Consider the following 25,464-nt stretch of genomic DNA (forward strand, 5'->3'; position numbering starts at 1 on the left):
TTGCAGAACACCGCATTGACAAGGTATGTCAAAAGGATAGAAGCCAAATAGGAAGCTGTGTAACATGTAGAAAAAAATAAGGTCGTCGCTATCTCTGAGAGGATTTTTCCTCACATGTTTACAGCTGACTCTTGTGGGAGGATTTTTTCTCACGTGTTTACAGCTGGCTCTTGCAGGAGGATTTTTCCTCACATGGTTACAGCTGACTCTTGTAGGAGAATTTTTCCTCACATGTTTACAGCTGACTCTTGTAGGAGGATTTTTCCTGACATGATTACAACTGACTCTTGTGGGAGGATTTTTCCTCACGTGTTTGCAGCTGACTCTTGTGGGAAGATTTTTCTTCACATGTTTTCAGCTGACTCTTGTGGGAGGATTTTTCCTGACATGTTTACATCTGACTGGTGGGAGGATTGTTCCTCACGTTTACAACTGACTCTTGTGGGAGGATTTTTCCTCACGTTTACAGCTGACTCTTGTGGGAGGATTTTTCCTCACGTGTTGGCAGCTGGCTCTTGTGGGAGGATGTTTCCTGACATGTTTGCAGTTCACTCTTTGGGAGGCTATGGTTACTGAAGAATTTTAAGGTGGTGAATATTACATCATTCCTGGTGCTCAAAGCTGACGAGATTGATCCAGGGTTAATTGATTGATTGACTTTTTGATCGGGGATTGGATTATTTCAGGTGTCGTAAGCTTTACTTTTTATATGCCAAAGTAGCTTTAAATGTTGTTGAAAAAATGTCCATAAAAATACATAACTAATGTTAGTACATGCAAAAGGACATATATTCAGGCAATAAATTTTTCTTCAGAGATGTATTGCTCGTTTGGAAATTGGGTGATCAACAGATTTCTCCAAACCGTCCCATCTCTATTTGGACTGGCATTCACTTACGATGACTTTACCAATGTCTTGTGGTCATCCACAAGCTGTTGTGAGAAACGCAGGTTTGTTACCTGCAAAACATTTCGGTGCCAAGGTAAATGATTTTGTTGTTGGCCTGAGTGATATTGGCATACTGTGTGGATTAGGTAAGAGCATAGGTTATCTGGTAATCTATGATTATTCACTGACAGGATGCCCATCCCTCAGCGTGACATCTGGGGCTGGTTTTGGCTGGGCTGGCTGGTCGGGATGATGTGTGAGTGTCGGGCTGATGACGGCAGTAACACCAGCAGGTGAGTTTGTTTTAGACTCCAGCGGATTCGGTTAATCAGTCATTTGCAGGTGGCCTAAAGCAACATTATACACACGCACCTGTCATGAGCGAAACATGCGAACTGCCACAGAACACTGCAAAAGCAGGACTATGAACTAAACACAAGGGAGAAAATAGTAAAATGATTTCCCCTTCGTTCAACATACCGCATGGTTCTGGCAAGTACTGGTTTAGAATTTCGGAGGCGATATGCACAGTTCAATATGTGATGTTCCAGGTCTGTTTTCAGTATAAGTGGACATTGACGAAGTTAGTATTTTTCAAATGAAATTGGCAATTTCGCTCATCACATATGCCCAATATAAGATAAATGAACTTCAAAATTTTTAATTTAAACGGGAAAGGTATGCTTATCTAGTTTTAAAACCTTCTAAAACTCGATATACCAGCGCTAGGTTCCCATTTCGCAGTGAAATAATGATTATTTGGCCAGTGGCAATGGCGGTGGAACGTGCCCATTATATGCACATATTCCTATTTTGTTCTGAAACAATGACTTGAATTATAAATGTGGATATAATTGGCTAGCTGACCAAATATGGACATTGTTGCAGTCTCTCCAGAGCCCAGATCCTGAGCCAGTTGTTGGATTCCTCAAAGTATAACAGCAGGATAGCGCCTACATTTAACCAAGGTAGGGTTCATCAAATACCAAAGTTTCACGTTTCCTGTTTCTCATCATCAGTGACTGCCAATAGCAAACATCAATCACACGTCCACCATTCTTCATCTACACAGATTGTGCTTCTTGATTTTAATTATAATTTATATTAAGGTAAAATAACAGCATTGCCCACACAAATAAAATTTTTAATTTTGAATTTGTTATAGCAATTTTGTTGTTACTGTATATATTTAAAATTCAAACCATATTTTACATTATTCAGAGAAAACAGTGGACATAAATCTTATCTGGAATACAATGAAGTAAAGACTGTATATCAAATATAAGAGGGAACGGTGAATAAGATAAGCATTGAAGTTTTATGCCTTGTTCAGTGTTATCTACTTTGTCGCCATGCACTACGACAACGGTTATAGACTATGTTTACATTATTGCAAACTTTTACGTTTTCTGACACGCCAATTTTGCACCGGATAAAACAGCCTAATTATAGCTCAAAGGCTAGCAGAGGCTTGGTATCATTTGGCCAAAAATTTCACTGACATTTGCAATCCAATCCCCTCCAGATGTTTGGTATATGTTGATTCCCAAAGTCATCTGAAGTGTAGACGAAAAAGCCAGCTTGGGTAAACACTCTTTCAGTAAACAGTAATTCAGTTGTTTAAACTTTTGAGGTAACTGTTGGCGGTTTGAACATTTTTCCTAGGTTTCGCTAAGAATGTTTTTGTATTTTTTTGATTTCTTTGGAATATAAGGTTACTTTGGCCATTGGTCTATGTTTCAAACAACAATTTCGTACTTTGCCTAAACTTGGCGAAAGTTTGAATTTCCCTGTTATTAGTTTACGTCATGGTAGATGGTAACAATTGGGAAATCCATTAATAGCTGGTATTTTCATGATATAATGCTTATTCAGTAACTGATTGGTTTAGAAGAAGAAAGAAAAACAGAAAACACATGAAATAAATATAATAATATATAAACCAAACACCAGTATGCCCTCTGTGGTTCGGGTTTTTTTTTCAATAAACAACCGTCGCTTATCCAATTGGAAGCCCAGATGGGGCCCTGTATACCCAGTGCTGCTATTGCAGACAGTTAGCGACGAAGCTCTGCTAACTGGATTTCTGTCACTCCCACGGAACACTCTATGCTGTTTTATCTGCGGGCTTTTGTTTGAATTGACAGTATCTTGTCGTAGCAAGGATACGTCAGGATTCCCCGGAACTGTCCCCGAAAGTTCGCTGGTGTACATTCTGTGGGCACCATAAATGAACTTCATGCGCCAAATTCCAATGTAGGAAATATGTGTCCCCGTGCTCCATGACCGCACACTGATAAGCCTTATTAGGAAATATGTGTCCCCGTGCTCCATGACCGTACACTGATAAGCCTTATTAGGAAATATGTGTCCACGTGCTCCATGACCGTACACTTATAAGCCTTATTAGGAAATATGTGTCTCCGTGCTCCATGACCGTACACTGATAAGCCTTATTAGGAAATCTGTGTCCCCGTGCTCCATGACCGTACACTGATAAGCCTTATTAGGAAATATGTGTCCCCGTGCTCCATGACCGTACACTGATAAGTCTTATTAGGAAATATGTGTCCACATGCTCCATGACTGTACACTGATAAGCCTTATTAGGAAATATGTGTCCACATGCTCCATGACCGTACACTGATAAGCCTTATTAGGAAATATGTGTCCCCGTGCTCCATGACCACACACTGATAAGCCTTATTAGGAAATATGTGCCCCCGTGCTCCATAACCGTACACTGATAAGCCTTATTAGGAAATATGTGCCCCCGTGCTCCATGACCGTGCACTGATAAGCCTTATTAGGAAATATGTGTCCACATGCTCCATGACCGTACACTGATAAGCCTTATTAGGAAATATGTGTCCCCGTGCTCCATGACCGTACACTGATAAGCTATATTAGGAAATATGTGTCCCCGTGCTCCATGACCGTACACTGATAAGCCTTATTAGGAAATATGTGTCCCCGTGCTCCATGACCGTACACTGATAAGCCTTATTAGGAAATATGTGTCCCCGTGCTCCATGACCGTGCACTGATAAGCCTTATTAGGAAATATGTGTCCACATACTCCATGACCGTACACTGATAAGCCTTATTAGGGAATATGTGTCCCCGTGCTCCATGGCCGTACACTGATAAGCCTTATTAGGAAATATGTGTCCCCGTACTCCATGATAGTACACTGATAAGCCTAATTAGGAAATATGTGTCCCCGTGTTCCATGACCGTACACTGATAAGCCTTATTAGGAAATATGTGTCCCCGTGCTCCATGACCGTACACTGATAAGTCTTATTAGGAAATATGTGTCCACATGCTCCATGACCGTACACTGATAAGCCTTATTAGGAAATATGTGTCCACATGCTCCATGACCGTACACTGATAAGCCTTATTAGGAAATATGTGTCCCCGTGCTCCATGACCACACACTGATAAGTCTTATTAGGAAATATGTGCCCCCGTGCTCCATGACCGTACACTGATAAGCCTTATTAGGAAATATGTGTCCCCGTGCTCCATGACCGTACACTGATAAGCCTTATTAGGAAATATGTGCCCCCGTGCTCCATGACCGTACACTGATAAGCCTTATTAGGAAATATGTGCCCCCGTGCTCCATGACCGTGCACTGATAAGCCTTTTTAGGAAATATGCCTCCACATGCTCCATGACCGTACACTGATAAGCCTTATTAGGAAATATGTGTCCCCGTGCTCCATGACCGTACACTGATAAGCTATATTAGGAAATATGTGTCCCCGTGCTCCATGACCGTACACTGATAAGCCTTATTAGGAAATATGTGTCCCCGTTCTCCATGACCGTACACTGATAAGCCTTATTAGGAAATATGTGTCCCCGTGCTCCATGACCGTGCACTGATAAGCCTTATTAGGAAATATGTGTCCACATACTCCATGACCGTACACTGATAAGCCTTATTAGGGAATATGTGTCCCCGTGATCCATGGCCGTACACTGATAAGCCTTATTAGGAAATATGTGTCCCCGTACTCCATGATAGTACACTGATAAGCCTAATTAGGAAATATGTGTCCCCGTGTTCCATGACCGTACACTGATAAGCCTTATTAGAAAATATGTGTCTCCGTGCTCCATGACCGTACACTGATAAGCCTTATTAGGAAATATGTGTCTCCGTGCTCCATGACCGTGCACTGATAAGCCTTATTAGGAAATATTTGTCCCCGTGCTCCATGACCGTACACTGATAAGCCTAATTAGGAAATATGTGTTCACATGCTCCATGACCGTATACTGAAAAGCCTTATTAGGAAATATGTGGTCCCGTGCTCCATGACCACACACTGATAAGCCTTATTAGGAAATATGTGTCCACGTGCTCCATGACCGCACACTGATAAGCCTTATTAGGAAATATGTGTCCACGTGCTTCATGACCGCACACTGATAAGCCTTATTAGGAAATATGCGTCCCCGTGCTCCATGACCGTACACTGATAAGCCTTATTAGGAAATATGTGTCCCCGTACTCCATGATAGTACACTGATAAGCCTTAATAGGAAATCTGTGTCCCCGTGCTCCATGACCGTAAACTGATAAGCCTTATTAGGAAATATGTGCCCCCGTGCTCCGTGACCGTACACTGATAAGCCTTATTAGGAAATATGTGCCCCCGTGCTCCGTGACCGTACACTGATAAGTCTTATTAGGAAATATGTGTCCACATGCTCCATGACCGTACACTGATAAGCCTTATTAGGAAATATGTGTCCCGTTGCTCCATGACCGTACACTGATAAGCCTTATTAGGAAATATGTGCCCCCGTGCTCCATGACCGTACAATGATAAGCCTTATTAGGAAATATGTGTCCACGTGCTCCATGACCGTACACTGATAAGCCTTATTAGGAAATATGTGTTCCCGTGCTCCATGACCACACACTGATAAGCCTTATTAGGAAATATGTGTCCACATGCTCCATGACCGTACACTGATAAGCCTTATTAGGAAATATGTGTCCCCCGTGCTCCATGACCGTACACTGATAAGCCTTATTAGGAAATATGTGCCCCCGTGCTCCATGACCGTACACTGATAAGTTATATTAGGAAATATGTGTTCCCGTGCTCCATGACCACACACTGATAAGCCTTATTAGGAAATATGTGCCCCCGTGCTCCATGACCGTACACTGATAAGCCTTATTAGGAAATATGTGTCCCCGTGCTCCATGACCGTACACTGATAAGCCTTATTAGGAAATATGTGTCCCCATGCTCCGTGACCGTACACTGATAAGCTATATTAGGAAATATGTGTCCACGTGCTCCATGACCGTACACTGATAAGCCTTATTAGGAAATATGTGTCCACGTGCTCCATGACCGTACACTGATAAGCCTTATTAGGAAATATGTGTCCCCGTACTCCATGATAGTACACTGATAAGCCTTAATAGGAAAAACTGTGTCCCCGTGCTCCATGACCGTACACTGATAAGCCTTATTAGGAAATATGTGTCACCGTGCTCCATGACCGTACACTGATAAGCCTTATTAGGAAATATGTGTCCACGTGCTCCATGACCGTACACTGATAAGCCTTATTAGGAAATATGTGTCCCCGTGCTCCATGACCGCACACTGATAAGCCTTAAGGGTGATACTCCATACTTTTGCTTACAAAATATCGTTAAAATAGTTGTCTCTGGAACAATTAATTATTTTATTTGACGTTGATAAAGTCATATTCGATGACGATCAGTTTAATGGGTGAAGGAGACCGGAGTCTCAATTGTAAACCACCGAACTTTGGCAAATTACAGACAAACTTTCCCACGTTTGACGGTCAGATATGTATACCATGTTGGTAGAAGACAAGTGGCCTTCAGCGAATTTTAAACTGCGCCAAAGGTCACTCGAGCATCATCGACACTTTATTGCCACTGAGAGCGGGGAAATCTATAAAGTATCGATCCAAGACCGGTTTTGAACCCGCACCTGTGTTTTAGAAAGGCATGTACCTCTGCCGCGGTCCCCTTCCTCTCCAGATCAAATTTGTTCTTAAGTGAGAAACGTCTCAGCATAAAATCTTCTGCTTGATAATCAAATGAATAGGAGATGCGGTGAAAAGAAACTCAGAGTGAAGAGAATCATGACGACTAACTCGGCTGGTCAGAATGAGGTCAATTTTTCCGGGTCTGTCCGATTCACACCATCCATAAACTTGGCCGCTAAAATTCTGGAACATATCGAAGCGTACATAATGGCCTAAACAAACACTGCAATTTTGCTTTAGTGTTGAGCGGTTCTCGAAGCTTGGGGCGTTTGATCGCCCAGAGGATAGATTTGCCAATAACCGTACATCAATGTACTCCGATGTCACATTAGCATTCCGGCGTAAATCTCGGTTTTTGACATCATCACTGTATGAGGAGCACTATGGTTAAAACCTAGTCAAAGGTCGCGCTGAAATAACTACAGGCCCAGAGCAAATAAAATGACAATGACATACTAAACCAGTCCAGAAAGCTTACAGGAAAGGTTGGGAAACGACGGGAAAATTCGTGTTACAAGCTAAATTGTTCTACTTACAAATGCAAAAGATCTGGTTTCTGTGCGGTATAGACAAGCATGCCAAACAAATGTCGCCTTTTATCAATAAATGAAGTCTGGTTGTAAAGAACAATAATAATGGACGTGACCACATCGCGCTTTGCCTGCAGACGGATAACTCTGTTAATATTAAATTCATCAAGGTTTTGTGTTTCCAGCAAGAAAGGTTTTCCCAAGGATTAATCCGTCGTTTCGGAACATTGTTTCGCCATTTTGAGTCCATGCTATCGTTGACTGGAACAGTCTAACATTTTCATTGAATTGATGGTGTCACCACTGACATCAGAGTAGCACTACTTTATTAGGAGAGCCATATCAACACAGAAAGCCTCAGACAACACAGGTTACGACGACCCAGGAAGACTGCTTGTAGGAGCCTCGCTCAGATGTTTAGTAACAGACGGCTTATAGATTGGCCGGAAGCCAAAGGCGATGTTTTGGTCAGTAAAAGACGCCATGAGTACCATACAGTCGTGAAAATTCTGTGGCCTTTCTACGCCAAATCACTCTCAGAAAAGTGCTACAATTGACTCAGTACGAATTTGTTAACGAACGTATTTCTAAAAAATCTAAATTGACCAAAGACAAGAGTGCCTGATAAAAGGCATAACATTGTCTATTTGGGGGGGGGGGGGGGAGCAAACAGACCACTTCCTTCTAACAAGGTGATGTCGATTACTAAGATGTATAAATGAGTAAAGTTATTCTTGATAAGATGCCAATGAGGATAAAATCTCAACATGCGAAGAGAAAAGAACGCAGGTATTCTCACACCAGGGGCCATATTTTGCTTGATATTTAATGAATTCATTTATTTGCAATGGAACGGCTAATTGTATGTATGGGTGAAGTACATGCTTGCTGTGCTGGTGGAAAACAACGAAAGTCTTGTACAACCTCTTAATTGACCTTTATTATCATTTGAATGACTGTTATTGCCACCGAGGCCCTAAAACCGTTTAGAGATATTTGAATCTTAGAGATACCCTATCTAAGGCACGAACTGAACCAAACCCATATGTGTCCTAGCGAATGGGCATTTACAAGTGTATTATTTAGCATTGGTATTTATCTCACGACAACGGTGATGTATGTATATGGGTCGATGAAGTTGGATAGATTTAAAGAAATGAGGAAAAATGAATGAGTTTTGTGTAATCAGCGCACCACCCAGTTACGAGGTCCTATACCATAGCGACGTAAAGTGTGGAACAGTTTACCGTGGTACAGTCATATGGCCATTTCTAGGAGTGTTACTTTGCGAACGTGTATTAAGCATTACAGCCAAAACCTACTTATATCTATTTATTTATTTCACTAAAGTTTCACGCCGTACTCAGTGGCATTATGTGATACTGGTGCAGGATAGTACGCTATTCCATCAAGGATCTGGTATATCTCCGGCTGAAACGAAACAAGGCGAACTGTCGTGGAACCTCATTGTTAATCGCTTGTGGGATCGTCGGAAAAAGCCATTAACTCCCTTAGCCAAATAGTAATCAACCCGTAGAAAACGACACTCCTATATATATATATGGATGTTCCAGGTCAATAATCGCACATATACGCTTTTTAATTACTTCATTTCATGTATGTGCTTCAGCTGACATACACGAAACATCCCCGAACTATCGTTGCGGACAACATTCTGTCTGAATATCTCATCGCTCTCTGTAAATTTATTTTGTGTAAATTTATTTTGCAGGTATCGAAATAAGTTTAATTATCTACGCAGAACGAAAAAAAGTCATAACGATTCTGTTTGTTCCAGCCTACCCGACGGAAGTTACCGTGAGCCTTTTCATTAACAGCTTTGATTCCGTCAGTGAAGCCAATATGGTGAGTACCTCAGGTTTAAATTAGGTTGTGTTTGGCGTACGAATGACCTTTCATGATGGCTGTATATGGCGGCCTTGAGAGTTGAGGTGGGAAGGGGACCAATATATGGTATATGTCCCACCCCACTTTTGTTCACCCAGACATATTTAAAAAAAATTCTTCACAGGCAATATTCAATGGTGGACTTACTGTTGTAAAGTTTATAAGAATAAATAAAATATACATTGTGTTGTATTAAATCGCATGGGAAGCGTTTGAGTAAGTGTAAACAAAATAGGTACAGTGATATTCCATGTTTGTTTTTATATTGTGCGTCGAGCAAGAACATAAAGTATGTTGAGGCTTTTTCATTTCCTTCCTACACCACTGAATGTATAAGCAGTTATAAGCCGAAAACTATGACCTCACTGTTTAGGTTAGAAACCTGTTGAGGGCAACATGATCAGAAATGATAGATGTCCTATACATGCTATTAAGCATGGAATATGCTTAGTGATAAATCAGTATAACATGCTTAACTGCGGCTCAAGGATAACGTGGTTCGACGTGGTGAATGGTGCAGTAGGGGTATAATACCATTGGCACTGGCCATAATTAGCCTCCAGTGCTAAGATGTTATCCCTTTGCTGACAAGGCCCGGCCAGGATTCAGACGCCAGCCTTCCTCGTTTTTGTTGGGATTCTGTTTGATTTCTACCACAATTCCCAATCCCTAACTTTGTGATGTAGCACGACACACTGTGGATCACAGCGGTAAATCTTCGTGTCATAAAACCAGCAAGGATAACTCCTTTTTTTGCTCAGTAATGCAAACAGTATCTGTTCGTCTCTGTCGTTTCCTTGGACTAGATACAGTCACTATTTGGTTTAAGCACGAATCCGTCCGATGTTTTCTTTTTGCATGGTCGCTCTCAGCTCAGTAATCTCTGCAGACTTCGCCATTGCCCATGATGCTGAAACCATCAGGTACTGCCTGACTCCAGCACAAATGATTCCCCTAATACCACACGGATTACACTGCTCAGTGCCATGTTATTGCTTGTTGTAGGACTTCTCCATTAACTTCCTGATCAATCAAACGTGGATGGATTCTAGGTTGAGATTTAGCGAGCCCCTTCAGAAGATCACGTTTCTGGAACTGGATGCCAAAACTATGAAAGATGTCTGGGTGCCAGACTTATACTTTTCCAATGAGAAAAAAGCCGATTTTCACGATGTTACGGTTCCTAACAAACTAATGCATCTGTATGAGAATGGCACGATAGTGTACAGTTCCAGGTGAGTTATGCGTCAGTACAATAAACACTCTCTTCCCTATATATATATATATATATATATATATATATATATATATATATATATATATACAAAAGAAATATCAAAGAAATCTCAATTGTTACAAATACACGCCGTGTTATGATAAAATATATCTCTCTAATACAGCATGCATTCTTTAAAGCACACCTTATTGCCCAGTGTCTGGGATAGGCAGGTTTAGATAGTGGATTAGTATCTGTACCGTACATAAAATCAGAATAGAGCTTTTAAGGGTGACCAAGATAAAACTATTGATTTAGATTGCATGCTTTCTTTTCCTCAATGCCAACTAGTCAGCGCCACCGAGGGGGTTAGCGTGCCAGTGCGGCTCGATGACCAAGAAACCTCTCACATATCCGGTCTCTTTGAGTTCAAGCCCATCTCCCCTCCGGGCTCTCTCCGGTTTTCTCCCACCATAATGCTGGCCACCGTCGTATAAGTGCAATATTCTTAAGAACGGCGTAAAACATCAATCAACTAAATAAATGAAATACCAATCAAATAAAATAATTAAATACTCAGAGCCATTTCTATATGAATGTCCCTTTAGCACTCAATGCCTGGCCAATAGATCGTATGCTCACTCTTCTGTTACATATTTGCATGAAGGCCTACTATCACCATATAATGAAACACAAACTGAAAAAAAAATTGTCACCATGTTTTTCAGAATAACAATGACAGCCACGTGTCATATGAAATTGCATAAGTACCCTCTGGACTCACAAGTTTGCCCCATCTACATTAGAAGCTGTAAGTCTTCTCATTTAACATACGTATTTCTCCTTTATCGATTGTATCCAGTTTACCAACAGTTGTTTTAGTTTTAAATTCGGTCTCCTTTTTCAGGACCTAGCATTATCTAAATTGGACATTACATTTTACTTGTTATTGTTTCTTGTGCTAATAAAGTCTGAAGGAAAATACGTTCTACCATAAGACACGTATAAATCGGAACTTTAACAAACATGGCCGTGGATGCTAGGTAAGAGACGACACCTCCCGTGTGTTTTTTTGTGGCTGTCCATTTTTCAGTAATTATAATTAATTAAATAATTACAAACGCCTTCCTGCCTGTAACCTCCTTATGTGTAGATGTATGGGTAGTGGTTTTTGCACATGCACGTGATTTTTTTGTTTTCGACGTTTTGTCTGAAAACATTATGTTGTCTCATTTTTATCTTTGACCACAATTTGAAATCAACATACACCCCCAAAAAATGAGAATAAGTGATACTTTTGAGTTTACTTTATGGTAGATATACTACAATATTGTTTGATCTGCGTGCATAGGGAACGCGCAGTGCACCCTGGGATTTTACTAGTCGATGATTGGTAGATGGTAATCCCCGGACGTTTACATAATGGTGAAGCAAAGTCAGTAAACATAGCCATTACCAGACATAGCCAGATACCGACCTATCATGGCCGGAGTTGTTTGTTTCTCATACCAAAACGCTTAAAACACACTAACGTGTATATATGGAAGGAAATTTCAAAACAGACTCGGTGTGACAAAATGAAAAGAAACAGATTATGGGATAAAGAGTATAGCACAAGATTTCCATTCAGTGCGTCTTCGGTATTACATGTATAACTTCCAGACGATAGTTCCATTTGGGGGGAATGTCATCACGATATGTCACATACTTTAATTACATTTCATCCTGGAAAAACAAGTGTTACTTTTGGTGACCAAATATTGATTATCCTTAACTGATTTCGGTTTTAAATCTCATATAGATTTATTTGTCTTACTTTGTCGGAAACAACACACATGAAGGAAATATTATGAATAAAGCCATGATCGTTCATTACAAATAGCCCAATATGTCAAGACTAGGTTAAGGGGAATCGGTATGTATGTATGTATGTATGTATGTATGTATGTTTGTGGTTTAACGTCGTACCCAACAATTTTCCACTCATAATATGACGAGGAGTCATTAGGTGTGTGTATGTACAACGTGTTTTCTTGTGGCAGGGTAAGTCCATGTCGCCATAGAGCTGCCTCCACTAACTAGCATGTCGAAGACACCAGACAGTCCTGTTTCCTTGCTCTAACCTTTCAGTTCTGAGCACCAAGTGGGGCAGCAACCAGCACCATTTTTAAAATCTTTGGTATGACTCGACCCGGGTTTGCTCTCGCGGTCTCCCAACTTCGAGGCAGACGCTATAACGATTACACCACTGAAGTGCTCCACAGGGAATCAGATTCACGTCGTCTATTTGCAAATGTTGACTTCTGTTTCACCAAATTGTCGCTTATTTTGATACTTTTTAATCTTATTTTCAGTTACCTATACTGCAGAGAACGTGATTTTAAAGTGGAAATGTGATGACTGTGTGAAGGTTGATCGAGAGTCAGAACTTCCACAATTCCAACTGACAAATGTTACTCTGATTAACTGTACAGACAGAACGCCAGGTAAGATAGACAGAATTAGAACTAGCTCATTTCCAGCTGACATATATATTTCTGATAAATTAAACACACGGACGGCAAGTAAGATTGGCCAGAATTATAATTAGCCCATCTAGTTTCTTTACACATATTGAGTAGTTCTGAAGTCAAACCTGCGCGTGAAAACACTTCTTTGTTGAAATCGATATATATCATAAGAAGAAAGTTAGTTTGCACATCATCCATGTGTGTCGATAGCTCAGTTGGTAGAGCGTTCGCTTCGGGAGCCGTTGATCCAGGGCCAATACTAGGTTGAGTCACACCTCAGACTTTAAAAGAGGAAGTTGTAACTTCTTCGCTTGGCGTTCAGCATGAAGGGGAGAGTGCAACGACTTGTTGACCCGTATCAGTATAATACGGGTTGGCTTACTTGCCTTGGGTAAGGCGTGTCAGTGAAGCAGTAAATGCATTCAAAGGACACCTTCGTCGTCATATGACTGAAAAATTAAGTACGACGTTAAACCCAAGCACTCACTCCACGTGTGCCAGCATCTGGGTACATACTTGTCTAAATATGTTGGGCAGACTTTGAAGTACTCGTATAAAGTAGTAAGGTATTACAATATTGTTATAGTGAAATATTCGACTGACAAAGTTATCATATTTTGTCTTAATCACTCAAAGGCACTAACAAATTAAAAAACGTATATATTTATAAGGTTCTGAAATGTTGATTGATCTTTAGTAAATAAACGTCATTACGTCATTGTAAATGAACCAAATTTAATATTTCTTTCACCAATTATTAATTTAGCCTTGTTTCCACCATTCATAAATGGCAACCGTCAAAGATGTGAAAGATTATGAAAGCGTAGGTGTTTACGTCATTCAGATAGTTCCCTACATCTGCAATTTGAAACCGGAAATAATGATTTTAGCCATTACCTCTTTCTTACAGACAGGTTTACCTGCTTGGAGGCTTCGTTTAAATTGGTCCGTCATCTGGGTTATTACGTCATCCAGATTTACATCCCTTGTGTCCTGATCGTCATGTTGTCATGGGTGTCGTTCTGGCTGGACATCGACTCGGTGCCCGCCCGAATATCACTTGGCATCCTCACAGTGCTGACGATGACGACACAGAACGACGGTGCACAAGGTTCCTTGCCTAAAGTCTCATACATTAAGGCTATAGACGTCTGGTCTTCGTTGTGTTTGTTCTTTGTCTTCGCCGCCCTCCTGGAATATTCTGTAGTGAACTATTTATCTAGAAAACAAATCAAAGTGCACACAAATAGGAGTCGACACGAAGAGAATGGAATTGACGTTTGTTTCAATATCACACAGCGACAGGGGAATTGGGTATGTTATGATTTGTTAATCTCATATAGACCTGTACGTCTTGTTATTGGTTCTGGTAAAGTCATTTCTGAAGGCATTCTACAACTTCGCGCTAACTCAGTGTATTGCATGGTATCATCTGTGCCGGTGTATAATGTGGATATATACCAGTTTACGAGACCAAAAAGAATCACGAAACTTTTAGGATGTAAAAGACTACAGCACAGGTGAAACCAGAACAGAGACGACAGTGTGATAGTTGGCAAATGCTGACCCATGCCTTTCAATTTACCTCTGTTAGTGTTTTATTACAACTGTTCAAGTAAATGTTGAAAGACAGCAAAATTACACGCCCACTAGAACCATGGTTTATGCAGAATTAGAAGAAAAAAAGGGAAAATGTAGTAAGAATTGCAATTCATAAGACGTCACTGCACCGGCCTGGAATTACTTTAAATTGTTCCGTTTGTGTTTCTGTTTTGATTTTTTTTTCAAAACTGTTGATTATTCTGAATGAAAACTTGGTAGATGGCTTCATTGGAAACAAGCTTCATCTTCTTATTTCTTGGAACTACTAAGTTCGAGCTTTAGGCTGTTTTTTTTTATTATATCGTAAACTTTGACAGCTTATGACAGCAGTTATTCTGACAGCTCAAACCGATATACGATAGGCATTGCGAAGACAATACTTCCAGAATGCTTGTGCAGAACAAGAACAATCTGTCATAAAATCGTACATCTAAGTCAATCTTAGTACAGCTTTGTGTCTTCCTAATATAAACATTTGCGTAATTAAATAAACAGCACGGCCGCACATAAATAACGAAATTAGAGTACAGATGATTCTCTACAATTTTCACTGCAAGGTAGTTTATTGTTCGGAAAAATCAAATTATTCAATTGGAAAAAAGATATAACCCTTACTTTTTCTAATGTGGATCAAGATTGCGACTGGGCGGTTATTGTTAACAGCATGACAATGTAAAGACATTTCCCATTAAGCTGATGGTTGTCATCGATTGAGAAAAACAGGTTCTTTACACGAGGGCACGAGACCAAAGTCCAATAAATTCGTATGACTTGAAAGTTGAGACACTGCTAGGAGACGCGGTGAAACGCTGGTAACTCAGTTCACAGGAATGTCCTTTAAAAAAGGATTATATGATGGTATTCAAATTTATGGCTTTGTGTAATGGTCGTGTTCAATGATCTTTGTTTGCTTGGAGTCAGCCAATCAGTAAATTAATCAATCGGTCGGTCAGTCAGTGTTCCCTGTGGAGAATGTTGCAAGAAAACTGAAATTTTGTTGCAACCTATAAAAAGCACTGTTTTCCATTCCGAATAAATAATTAACCAATCACTCAGCTAACTAATCAAACATCTTGTTAATCAATCCATCTGTGAGTTCAAGGCTTTGTACTTAATCTGTAGAAAGTAGCATTTATTGATAGTTATTCATTGTAAAGTGTAACGTACCTTCCAGCCAAGAAAAATGAAAGTTATATACCGGTTTTTTTATTTATCCTGTTACGCAATTTTAGTCAAATTTCTGATTTCATCTGTGTGTTTTTTTTTTGTATTCCCAGGACACAATGGATGACGAGAAAAAATCTTATGTTCGGGTTCCCGATGTGAAGTCTAGGAAAAGAGCGCAGTACATTGACACCGTGTCCCGAGTGGCATTTCCTGCCACTTTCCTCGTCTTGCTGGTCGTCTACTGGATTTTCTACTCGTACTGGGTTCCGGATTGATACCATTTTTAAAGTTAAAGACATGAAGAAGTGCTTTGAAAGATCAAATCCACAGAATTTGGAATTTTGGACCAATCTTTACCATTCCGAATGATTTCGTACTGAGACTTCAGTGGCTTACCGCAAGTATCACATAATGGTTTTCCCATGGATGTACAAATTGTTAACTTGTGAACAACTGATATAGTTTGCCAATGTACAGAATTAGAGGAGAGAGGTAGACTCTGGTATTTAATAAGACAATAACTGCACAAACGCGAATGAAAGTGGATAAAAGTGGATTACAATATGAGGACAGAGCAATGAGCTATAAGTAACATGACATGTAGTAAAATGTGAAACATTTGATAACAAACACACCAGTGCTATAGGGTCTGCAAGTGTGAAAGGTATGTGTAGACCAAGAACATAGTATACAAATGTGACAGATTCAGTGTCCCAGGAACGTCATAAACAAACGTGAGGGATATGAGGGATGAAAGGTGAAAAACAAATGTGACAGATTTAAGGAAAAGGAACTTCATAAACAAATGTGAGACAGTTGAGAGACATGGAAAGAGAAAAACAACAGTGAAAGATTTAAGGGAAAAGGAACTTCATAAACAAATGTGAGACAGTTGAGAGACATGGAAAGAGAAAAACAACAGTGAAAGATTTAAGGGAAAAGGAACTTCATAAACAAATGTGAGAGAGTTGAGAGACATGGAAAGAGAAAAACAACAGTGAAAGATTTAAGGGAAAAGGAACTTCATAAACAAATGTGAGACAGTTGAGAGACATGGAAAGAGAAAAACAACAGTGAAAGATTTAAGGGAAAAGGAACTTCATAAACAAATGTGAGACAGTTGAGAGACATGGAAAGAGAAAAACAACAGTGAAAGATTTAAGGGAAAAGGAACTTCATAAACAAATGTGAGAGAGTTGAGAGACATGGAAAGAGAAAAACAACAGTGAAAGATTTAAGGGAAAAGGAACTTCATAAACAACCGCGAGTAATTTCAAAGACAAGGAACGTTAAAAAAAAATTGTGAAAGATTAAAGGAAACAAAGGAAGTGATGTACAAGAACCGAAGCCATGACGTGTATATGAATGATTTACTTATAAAACGTATGTGACAGATTGTGTAAATGTGACAGATTTGAGGGGAAACCAACGTGACAAGTTGCATAAAGGTAACAGATCTGAGGGAAATCCAACCTGAAACGTTGTATAAATGTGAGAGGTTTGAGGGAAAACCAACCTAACAGGTTGTATAAATGTGACAGATTTAAGGAAAAATCAACGTGAGAAGTTGTTTGGGCGTGAATGACTTGAAACCAATATACATTTGACTGGTTGAACAAACATGAATGTTTTGAAAACGAACGTGATTGCTTGTTGAGTTTAGGGGAATTTGTGGTGTATAATATAAATGTGATTCCATACCATTCCATATTAAGGGACGAACGAAGTGATAATTTAAGCGGATGTGAAAGATTTAAATCGATGAGTAGAGTTATACATTGCATAAAAATGAATGATCGTGGCCAAGAAACGAAGGTAATGAATGCGAATAAAAGCACTGTGAAATAATGAATTCATGAAAGTGGTTGAACTTTTAGGAAGGAGAACTGAAGTAGTGTAAAAATGAATACATGATATAACACACTGATGTGACGGAGAAGAGCAAATGTATGACATAACTAGACGTGCAGCTGCAACTAAATTCACTGATTATTTGGAAGAGATATGATTGGACGCAGTTGTGGAAACATATCAACGTGCTTGGCGTAAGACCAGAGGATTATAGACGACAGAGATGAAAGGAAGCTGTGCGGAGAAGCGTGTTCGTGCTTACTAACTTTGCGAGTTTACCTGATGAATGCGCTGTGTGAGACAGAACGGCGGGAGTTGGAGTTTACCAGGGGAAACTGAGGAAATGTGATAGGACTTCCTGGCCCAGCCTTACCAAACTTACGCTTCATTGAAAGAAGTTTGTATTACGACATCGATATTCCGATTTGTTCGTCGAGGGAGGAAGTGTAATGAATACATTAATTTCAGGTTTTAATAACAAAGGCTATCTTGGGATGTCCTGTGGCAGAAGACCGTGAAACTTTGCTTCCAATACAATGTGCCTGTCTTTCAATGTGTTGTGTCAACCGGTTAGTATACAAACTAAATTCCACGGAAAGGCTACCGAAACACAGGTCTCACTCTTTGATACCATGGGTGTTATGTAGACAGATGAAGAACTTACACAATCACTTTAAATACTTTAAACTGTTACGCAATAGCGCAGCTTTTGAGACGAGAAAGGTTTTCTGATGACGTCAAGGATATCTAATTACTTCAATTTTTTGTTGGTTTTATGTACGTACTTATGCTAATTTTCAGTACATTCTTCATCTTCACACGGCACACGCTTGCTCTTGACTCCAATTTCGGCTGCGACTGGTGAAAAGCGATGGTTTACTCCTGGCACTCCGGTTTTCTCAACAGAAAATGTAGCTGGAAAATGACGAGTACGGCGTTAAAGAGCTTTCAAAACTCGTTTCTGTATATACTACATGTATTTGTACATTGTTTCCATTATTATTATTATTATTTTTTTTTTGGTCTTCAGTTTTCTTAACAGGCTATTGAATTGCATTTTGCTGCTAGTAAATTCAATTTGCATTCTAGTATTTGTAACAGTCAAAGCTATTCAAGGTAACCGTTTTTCAGAGGGTTAGATAATGCACAAGAAGATTCATTCCCAGGATATCGGATATATAACGGTTGGATGAAGTCGGTAAGCTTGTGGTAATTGCCTATCAGAGATACTAATACTACTAAAAAATTGTTTCTTTGGGGGTTTTTTCTTGCTTTTTGCTTTGAAACATAACACACAATTAACACAGTACTTACGATTTTTTTACCCACTCTGCACCTCTATGTGTGTTTGGCTCTGATAAATGAAATACATTACGTATAAATAGCACGCGATTTGAGTCACTTGCACCTCAAACATTATATTGTTCTCTGTATATACCAAACAACTGTAAATTTTACGTTATATTTTTGCACATTTGAAATCCTAAGGCGGTAATGTACAAGAAAGATTGCTGGTACCACAACAGCAACAATCTTTGGTGTTAAGTCGCGAATTTGTTCAAACTTCGTAAACTTTGTCTGCCACATGAGGAGCAGTGTACCATCTTAATCAATGGCTAAGTTTACTTTTCTTTTGCGGTCAAAAAAGTCAGGGTACGTAGTTTGTTTTTTCATCAAACCTCGAGTGACGTTTTTAATGTTGGTTACAATTGCAAAACAAGATGTTTTTACGCAACGTACATGTATTGCGAGAGACTGATTACGAAGTTCACTAAAAGTGTCATCAGTTGTACAGTGGATAGCGTCATCTTGCTGATTCAGTCGAAATATCATTTTTTAAAAAATAATATAGACGTTTTTATGGCGAATCTGATGACGACTTAATCAAATAACATTCTTAAATTACAATACAGAAGGGTTACCAGGATTACAATACTCGACCCAGTTCTCGCCAGGTATACTGAACTATAGTTAGAATGCGCTATAGTCGATATCCAGCACTGCTCGGAGCGCTTGTGAATTAGTTGATTAAGTCGGCTGAAATTGTCTGGGTTGTGTTGGGTTGGGTGGGGAAAGGTGGGGGGAGGGGGATACATCAATTGCCTATTTCCAACAGACATGAATGAGTTCGGCTAACTTTATGTGGAACGCTCATCACGTGCACTATGGGACGTCATGACAGCCTTGATTGCATGCGGCCATTTTTTTCTCCCATGACGTTGTGTGACAACAATCAATGTGTTTGAAATAAATTCTATGCAAACAAACTTTAGTGTGTCATCTTTTGTCGATTAATATCATGTGTAAAGGCAGAGTATTAAACATTCATGGGCTTTGGAAGAACATAACCGGTATGTGATGAACAAAATCTTTGATCATTATGCTTCGGCCAGTACCATAAATATATCTGCAACTGTATCTATACGCCCATAAAATTCAACAATCATTCTTTGATTTTCTGTTTGGGGACGGATGTCTGATATTCAAATATTTACGTGGTGTGGGTAGTAGCGCTCTGAAATGTATTAATTTATATGCACACATTTTAACAACATATTGTATTTCGAAATACAAGAATAATACAGACTGTAATAGATTGTTAGATACATGGTGCCAGAATTCCTGAAGCCTTAATTGAAAACAACATTTAGTAACAGGATGTCATGCCGTTACAGCATACGAGGTGTGGTATCAGAATACCACGTGTCAGAGAGTATCAGGTATGGTGTCAGACTGTCACATACGGTAACAGGATATCAGGTGTGATAACAGAACACCATGTGTCACAGAGTATCAGGTATGGTGTTAGACTGTCACATATTGTAATAGAATATCAGGTATGATATCAGAATACCATGTGTCACAGACTATCGGATATGGTGTCAGATTGCCCCTTACGGTAACAGAATACCAGGTGTGATAACAGAACACCATGTGTCACAGAGTATCAGGTATGGTGTCAGACTGTCACATACGGTAACAGAATATCAAGTGTGATAACAGAACACCATGTGTCACAGAGTATCAGGTATGGTGTCAGACTGTCACATATGGTAATAGAATATCAGGTATGATATCAGAATACCATGTGTCACAGACTATAGGATATGATGTCAGATTGCCCCTTACCGTAACAGAATGTGATATCAGAATGCCACATATCGCAACGTGCCAGAAATGGTATCAGAGTAATTCTGGACCAGAGACATCTAATAAATTGCAATTAACATCACAGTCATGTTTTTTCACTTAGTTCTGCTTAAGCCATTGTACCAGGTAGCGTGTAAATTGCTACTATTTATGCATTTACATGAACAGTTAGAATAAAACCTAGACTGAAGTAAACTGACAAGAGGCCGTCTTTCACCGTTTATGTGTGACCATTTGTCAACTATCACACCGTCGTGGCTGCTCTAGTTTTCCAGGTTGAGGTTGAATGCTTGAGCTACAGAGGTTGTGTTGCCTGCACCTCTATGTCACAGAGTATCAGGTATGGTGTCAATAAAAACCAATTCATCTCTTTCTTGTACTGTTAGTTTATTAGCCATAATTAACTCTGAAAGAGAGAAAAAAAGTTCAAATCAGTATTAAATCTGAAACACAAAAAAAAAAAGAAAATTAGCATGGCGCACGACCTCTGGAACACCCTGTATATTACCATGTGACAGAGTATGAGGTGTGGTATCGGGATGCCAAGTGCCTTAATAAATTTTCAGAGGTGTCATGAGAATGGCACATATCATAAATTAATAGCAGGTATGGCACCCGAATTTCGGATGTCACAGCAAATCGGATGGGATATCAGATCGCCACAAGTCTTAATAGAAACTACCAGGTATTCCGCCAGACTGTCACACAATACTTATAGGTTATTGGATTGTATGGTCCAGTATGGACGAGTTCTGGGCGCCCAGGAAAGGGCCAGATATTCGTTCAAATGATTTGGAGGAATAAACCATCAGTCTCTGCTCGTGCTTGTTTTGCCACAACCATCTCTGCGCATTTTTAACATCGCGATTTGTGTTCACGACTGAGTTTTTCTTTTTTTGCGAATCAATAAAGGCACTCACATCATTTACTACTTCATCTTAACTGGTACTTGATGTTGCTTCTAAAATGTTGTCCAGTTCTGGGTCATCAAGTAGCAAGCAAATTCCAGCGTCGGTGAGATCAAAAGGGTCAGAATCTGACTGATCGGCAGCCATGCTTGTTGTGTCCTGCTTGTTGACAACTAAAGGTAGTCCGTACGTGTGACGTCACAGTTACATTTGTCCAATATATTAAAAAATATTGGACAGTTGTGTTTACTACATAATATAGTAGGCGCTGGACACTTAGGTGTATAATAAATTTCGCTACCATCGACCTTGTGCTGTGCAAAATGAGTGATGTAATACTCTATTGACTTTACATCTGCTGCAGCTTAACAGAGAACGCAAGTTAAGTTGAAATCCCCAAGTTCTCATCTAACAGAGTTTCTTACAAATAACATCTCACAAAAATATACATAACGAACACGGTTTCATACTAAAGGAAAAAATACGCTGTTTTGACCAGTATGATTTTATTACTTTGATTTCACGGCACGTTTCGCATTCCATTTCTATATCCACTTGCAAGATGCTCTTCAAAACTGTGGTCAAAGACAAGCGGATTTCTTCACTAATAGTAAGCTTTCCGCAGATAACAAAGCCTTCCAAAGTAGAAATGTGCAATACCTGTATATGAAAGAACGATTTACATACACTGGGAAAAGTGCAAAAAGCATTAGCATAATGTATATAATAATTCGACTTTTGAAAATATCACAGAACAGATTGCAGTTGTAAGACAAACGGTATTAGCAATACCCTCCGCGGAAAAGTCAAATGATGAAAGTTGTCTCCCTTTACTCTGGATTCATGAATTTTTCATGAATCGGTGAAAGTACGATAATTTGGATTTGGATTTAAACAGTAGGCTAAAGAATGAAAAATTTGATGTGAAAATTGCTTGCATTCTTCAAACTGACATAAACCAAATTTCACGTACTAATACCGTGTAAAATTCTCATATCATGTGGAAATTTTGCATACATACATGTATATGTAAATTTAGGTAAAGTATTTCAACACCATTCTTTTTTTATAATTTTTAAGAAATGTTTCACTAAATAAAAGAATGTTTATGTGCATAAATGTATTCCCTGTAGAAACCAGACTCCATAATGGGAAGCGACACCGCGTTACGAACCGACGTCATGGTACGTGTAGATATATAATGTCACCTCCATACAGGAATCAAACACGCCCTGCAGACTACAAACACTATGTAGTCTTGAAAATTCATGAAAATTAAATATTTCCGTGAAAGACAAGATGAACATTCACCAGGAAAAGACCGAGTTTAATGTGTCACAATTTGTAATTGTCCACCTCTACCCACTAGTTCAACGCATATGCAGACGTACCCTCACAAACAGTGTTCCTCTTCAACACAGGTGTAAACTTCGCCGAACGGAGAAGCGCGCTTCCACAGAACACGCGCTTTTTATTTACACCACGTAGCACTGTGACGTGTCATTACGTGCATTCCTTGGAAACTGTGACGTGTCATTACGTGCATTCCTTGGAAACACCCATATTCAAAAACACAAATATCCGGATATTATTGCAAATATTAAACCTTCGGTATCTAAAATTTAATGTTTTTGTCACCGGACGAATGCTTTTTCATCAATTTCAAGTCGAACAACAAGGTACTAAACTCCTGTATGCATCACTTCCCACAGACGCACACACGTGTTGAACAAGGCTGTCAAATACTGTAAAGTGCAATCGCTTGCTTATCTGGCAGACATTCACCTTAGGTCTAACGTCACCCCACATAAAAACGGTTCCTAATAAAGACGACAGCCGCGTTACCATCACACACCAAAGATTCCAAATCGACTGTGGTGTTACCACACACACAAAAGGTTTCAAATCGATCGTCGCGTAACCACCATATACAAAAGGTTCCTAGTCGACAGTCGTGTTACCACCATACACAAAAGTTTTCCATTCAAATCGACCGTCACGATACCACCACGCACAACACGTCCACAGTCACCTTAGACGTCACCCTTTTACACACAGAAGAGATTTGGCTTGAGTTTTCTTCGGGTTTTAGTAATTCAGTATGGCGGAGCCCGGCTCTCAGGCCCTGCCCAGAGCAAATAAAACAGCCAGTATACGGAAAACAAGACAAAAAACACGGTTGGAAAGACCCATCGGCAAATCTTGTCAATGGAGACAGCTCTTTTACGAGCCTCCTCATCCGGGACATAGACATAGGTGATTGGTTTCGTCCGAGAAGATCCACAAACGTACTTCTACAAAAAAAAAATAAATAAAAAGCTAACAATCAATCATCAGTTAACTTTCAACATGAAAACCCAAAACTGTGCATCGTTCTTTACATTTAAGAAAATAAGAAAAGTTACGTAAACGTAAGAAAATATATAAAAAATATCGACAGGGTCACTTTCATAACATAACAGTTAACAAAAGACTTGCAGTAAAATATTAAATTTAAATTTTCTTTATTTGAAAAAAGTTTTACCTTGGTGAAATTGCACCCACATGTCGACAGACCATAGTCATCGTCATCGTCTTCGGCTGTCTGTCTCGGGTTTGCACTGCGTTGAGCTAATTTTAATCTTTTTCTCGATAAATAGTTCACTATTGAATACTCCAGTAAAGCTGAGAACACAAAAACAAGGCACAAAAAGTTCCATACATCTATTGCCTTGATGTAAGAGACCTTTGGTAAATTTCCTTGGGCGGAGTCATTCTGCGTTGTCATGGTGAGGACAGTCAGAATACCCAATGAAATCCTCGCCGGTACTGAATCCACGTAGAGCCAGAATGACACCCATGACAACATGACAATCATCACACAAGGGACGTAAATCTGTATAACGTAATATCCTAGGTGGCGCTTCAGAACGAATTTCGCCTCTAAACAAGTGTAGTCATCTGAAAAATTAAATAAAAAAGAAACTGTGAAAATAATAAGAATAGACGAAGTAGGATGGGTCATAAAACTTGACATAAAAATTTATCGAGCAAGACATACAAAAGTGGGACCAATCTCACAAGGTTTCGTAAAGCGGATTTCTTGTCATAAGGCAATCTGGTTTAAGGTGAATTACGAAAAAAACTTGTAAAAGTGGGCTCAGATGGCAGGTTTAAAAAATACAATAATTCGACAACTCAAGTGGATATTTCTGCGTTTAGATGAATATTCGGACTGATACAACTCCTGCCCGATGTATTGTAAGCGAAGGCTATTGAAGCATGTTAACAGGGCAAGAAATCTAATTACAAATCAGTGATGACCGGAGTGCAGTGGATATTACCCGGCGTTCTGTTAGTGCAATCGAAAAGTCTGACGTCTTTTTCTAGTTCAAATTGAGGAAGTTCAAAGTCTGGGTCAAGGGTAACAGCATTTTTGCCTTTCCAGTCCAGTAGAACGTTCTCCGTGGTGTAAGTAACTGGAACAAAAATCAGTAGATCTTCTCATACTGTACGTTGTACGTTCTCAAAGTAAACATCATGTCGTTTTTTGAAAACCATTTTTACGCGATAGTTAGGCGGAAATATTATACTACCGGTTACCCCAAATAAGCTCATTTTATTTAGACATTTTGTGTGAAAGCTTTATAAAAAAAACCTTCGATATATATGGACAACGAATGCGTTCCGAGAA

The 25,464-nt window shown here is 39.5% G+C and overlaps 2 protein-coding genes across 2 annotated transcripts in view; one reads left to right on the forward strand and one right to left on the reverse strand.

The window, feature by feature from the left end:
* Nucleotides 1–1,847: 1,847 nt before the first annotated feature.
* On the forward strand, nt 1,848–17,863 carry LOC135473594 (glycine receptor subunit alpha-2-like). The gene is made up of 7 exons (XM_064753452.1): nt 1,848–1,857; nt 9,278–9,345; nt 10,393–10,622; nt 11,332–11,414; nt 12,958–13,089; nt 14,024–14,427; nt 15,993–17,863. The coding sequence occupies exons 2-7, from the start codon at nt 9,343–9,345 to the stop codon at nt 16,155–16,157; spliced, it is 1,017 nt and encodes a 338-aa protein (XP_064609522.1). The 5' UTR covers nt 1,848–1,857; nt 9,278–9,342; the 3' UTR covers nt 16,158–17,863.
* Nucleotides 17,864–21,282: 3,419 nt separating this feature from the next.
* Nucleotides 21,283–25,464, reverse strand: part of LOC135472943 (glycine receptor subunit alphaZ1-like) — a 36,165-nt gene continuing 31,983 nt past the window's right edge. The window contains exons 7-9 of the mRNA XM_064752681.1: nt 25,115–25,249; nt 24,316–24,731; nt 21,283–24,085 (exon numbers count right to left, since the gene is read on the reverse strand). Coding sequence (XP_064608751.1) covers nt 23,888–24,085; nt 24,316–24,731; nt 25,115–25,249 — 749 coding nt within the window. The 3' untranslated portion in view covers nt 21,283–23,887. The remainder of the gene's footprint in view (nt 24,086–24,315; nt 24,732–25,114; nt 25,250–25,464) is intronic.

The sequence above is a fragment of the Liolophura sinensis genome, chromosome 8, assembly GCF_032854445.1.
Source record: "Liolophura sinensis isolate JHLJ2023 chromosome 8, CUHK_Ljap_v2, whole genome shotgun sequence".
Lineage (NCBI taxonomy): Eukaryota > Metazoa > Mollusca > Polyplacophora > Chitonida > Chitonidae > Liolophura > Liolophura sinensis.

Bases quoted from the DNA above. Each gene is read 5' to 3' on its own strand.
- LOC135473594 (XM_064753452.1), top strand. The intron at 10,623-11,331 runs GTGAGTTATGCG...CATGTTTTTCAG, and splicing joins ACGATAGTGTACAGTTCCAG to AATAACAATGACAGCCACGT. The intron at 11,415-12,957 runs GTAAGTCTTCTC...TCTTATTTTCAG, and splicing joins CCCCATCTACATTAGAAGCT to TTACCTATACTGCAGAGAAC.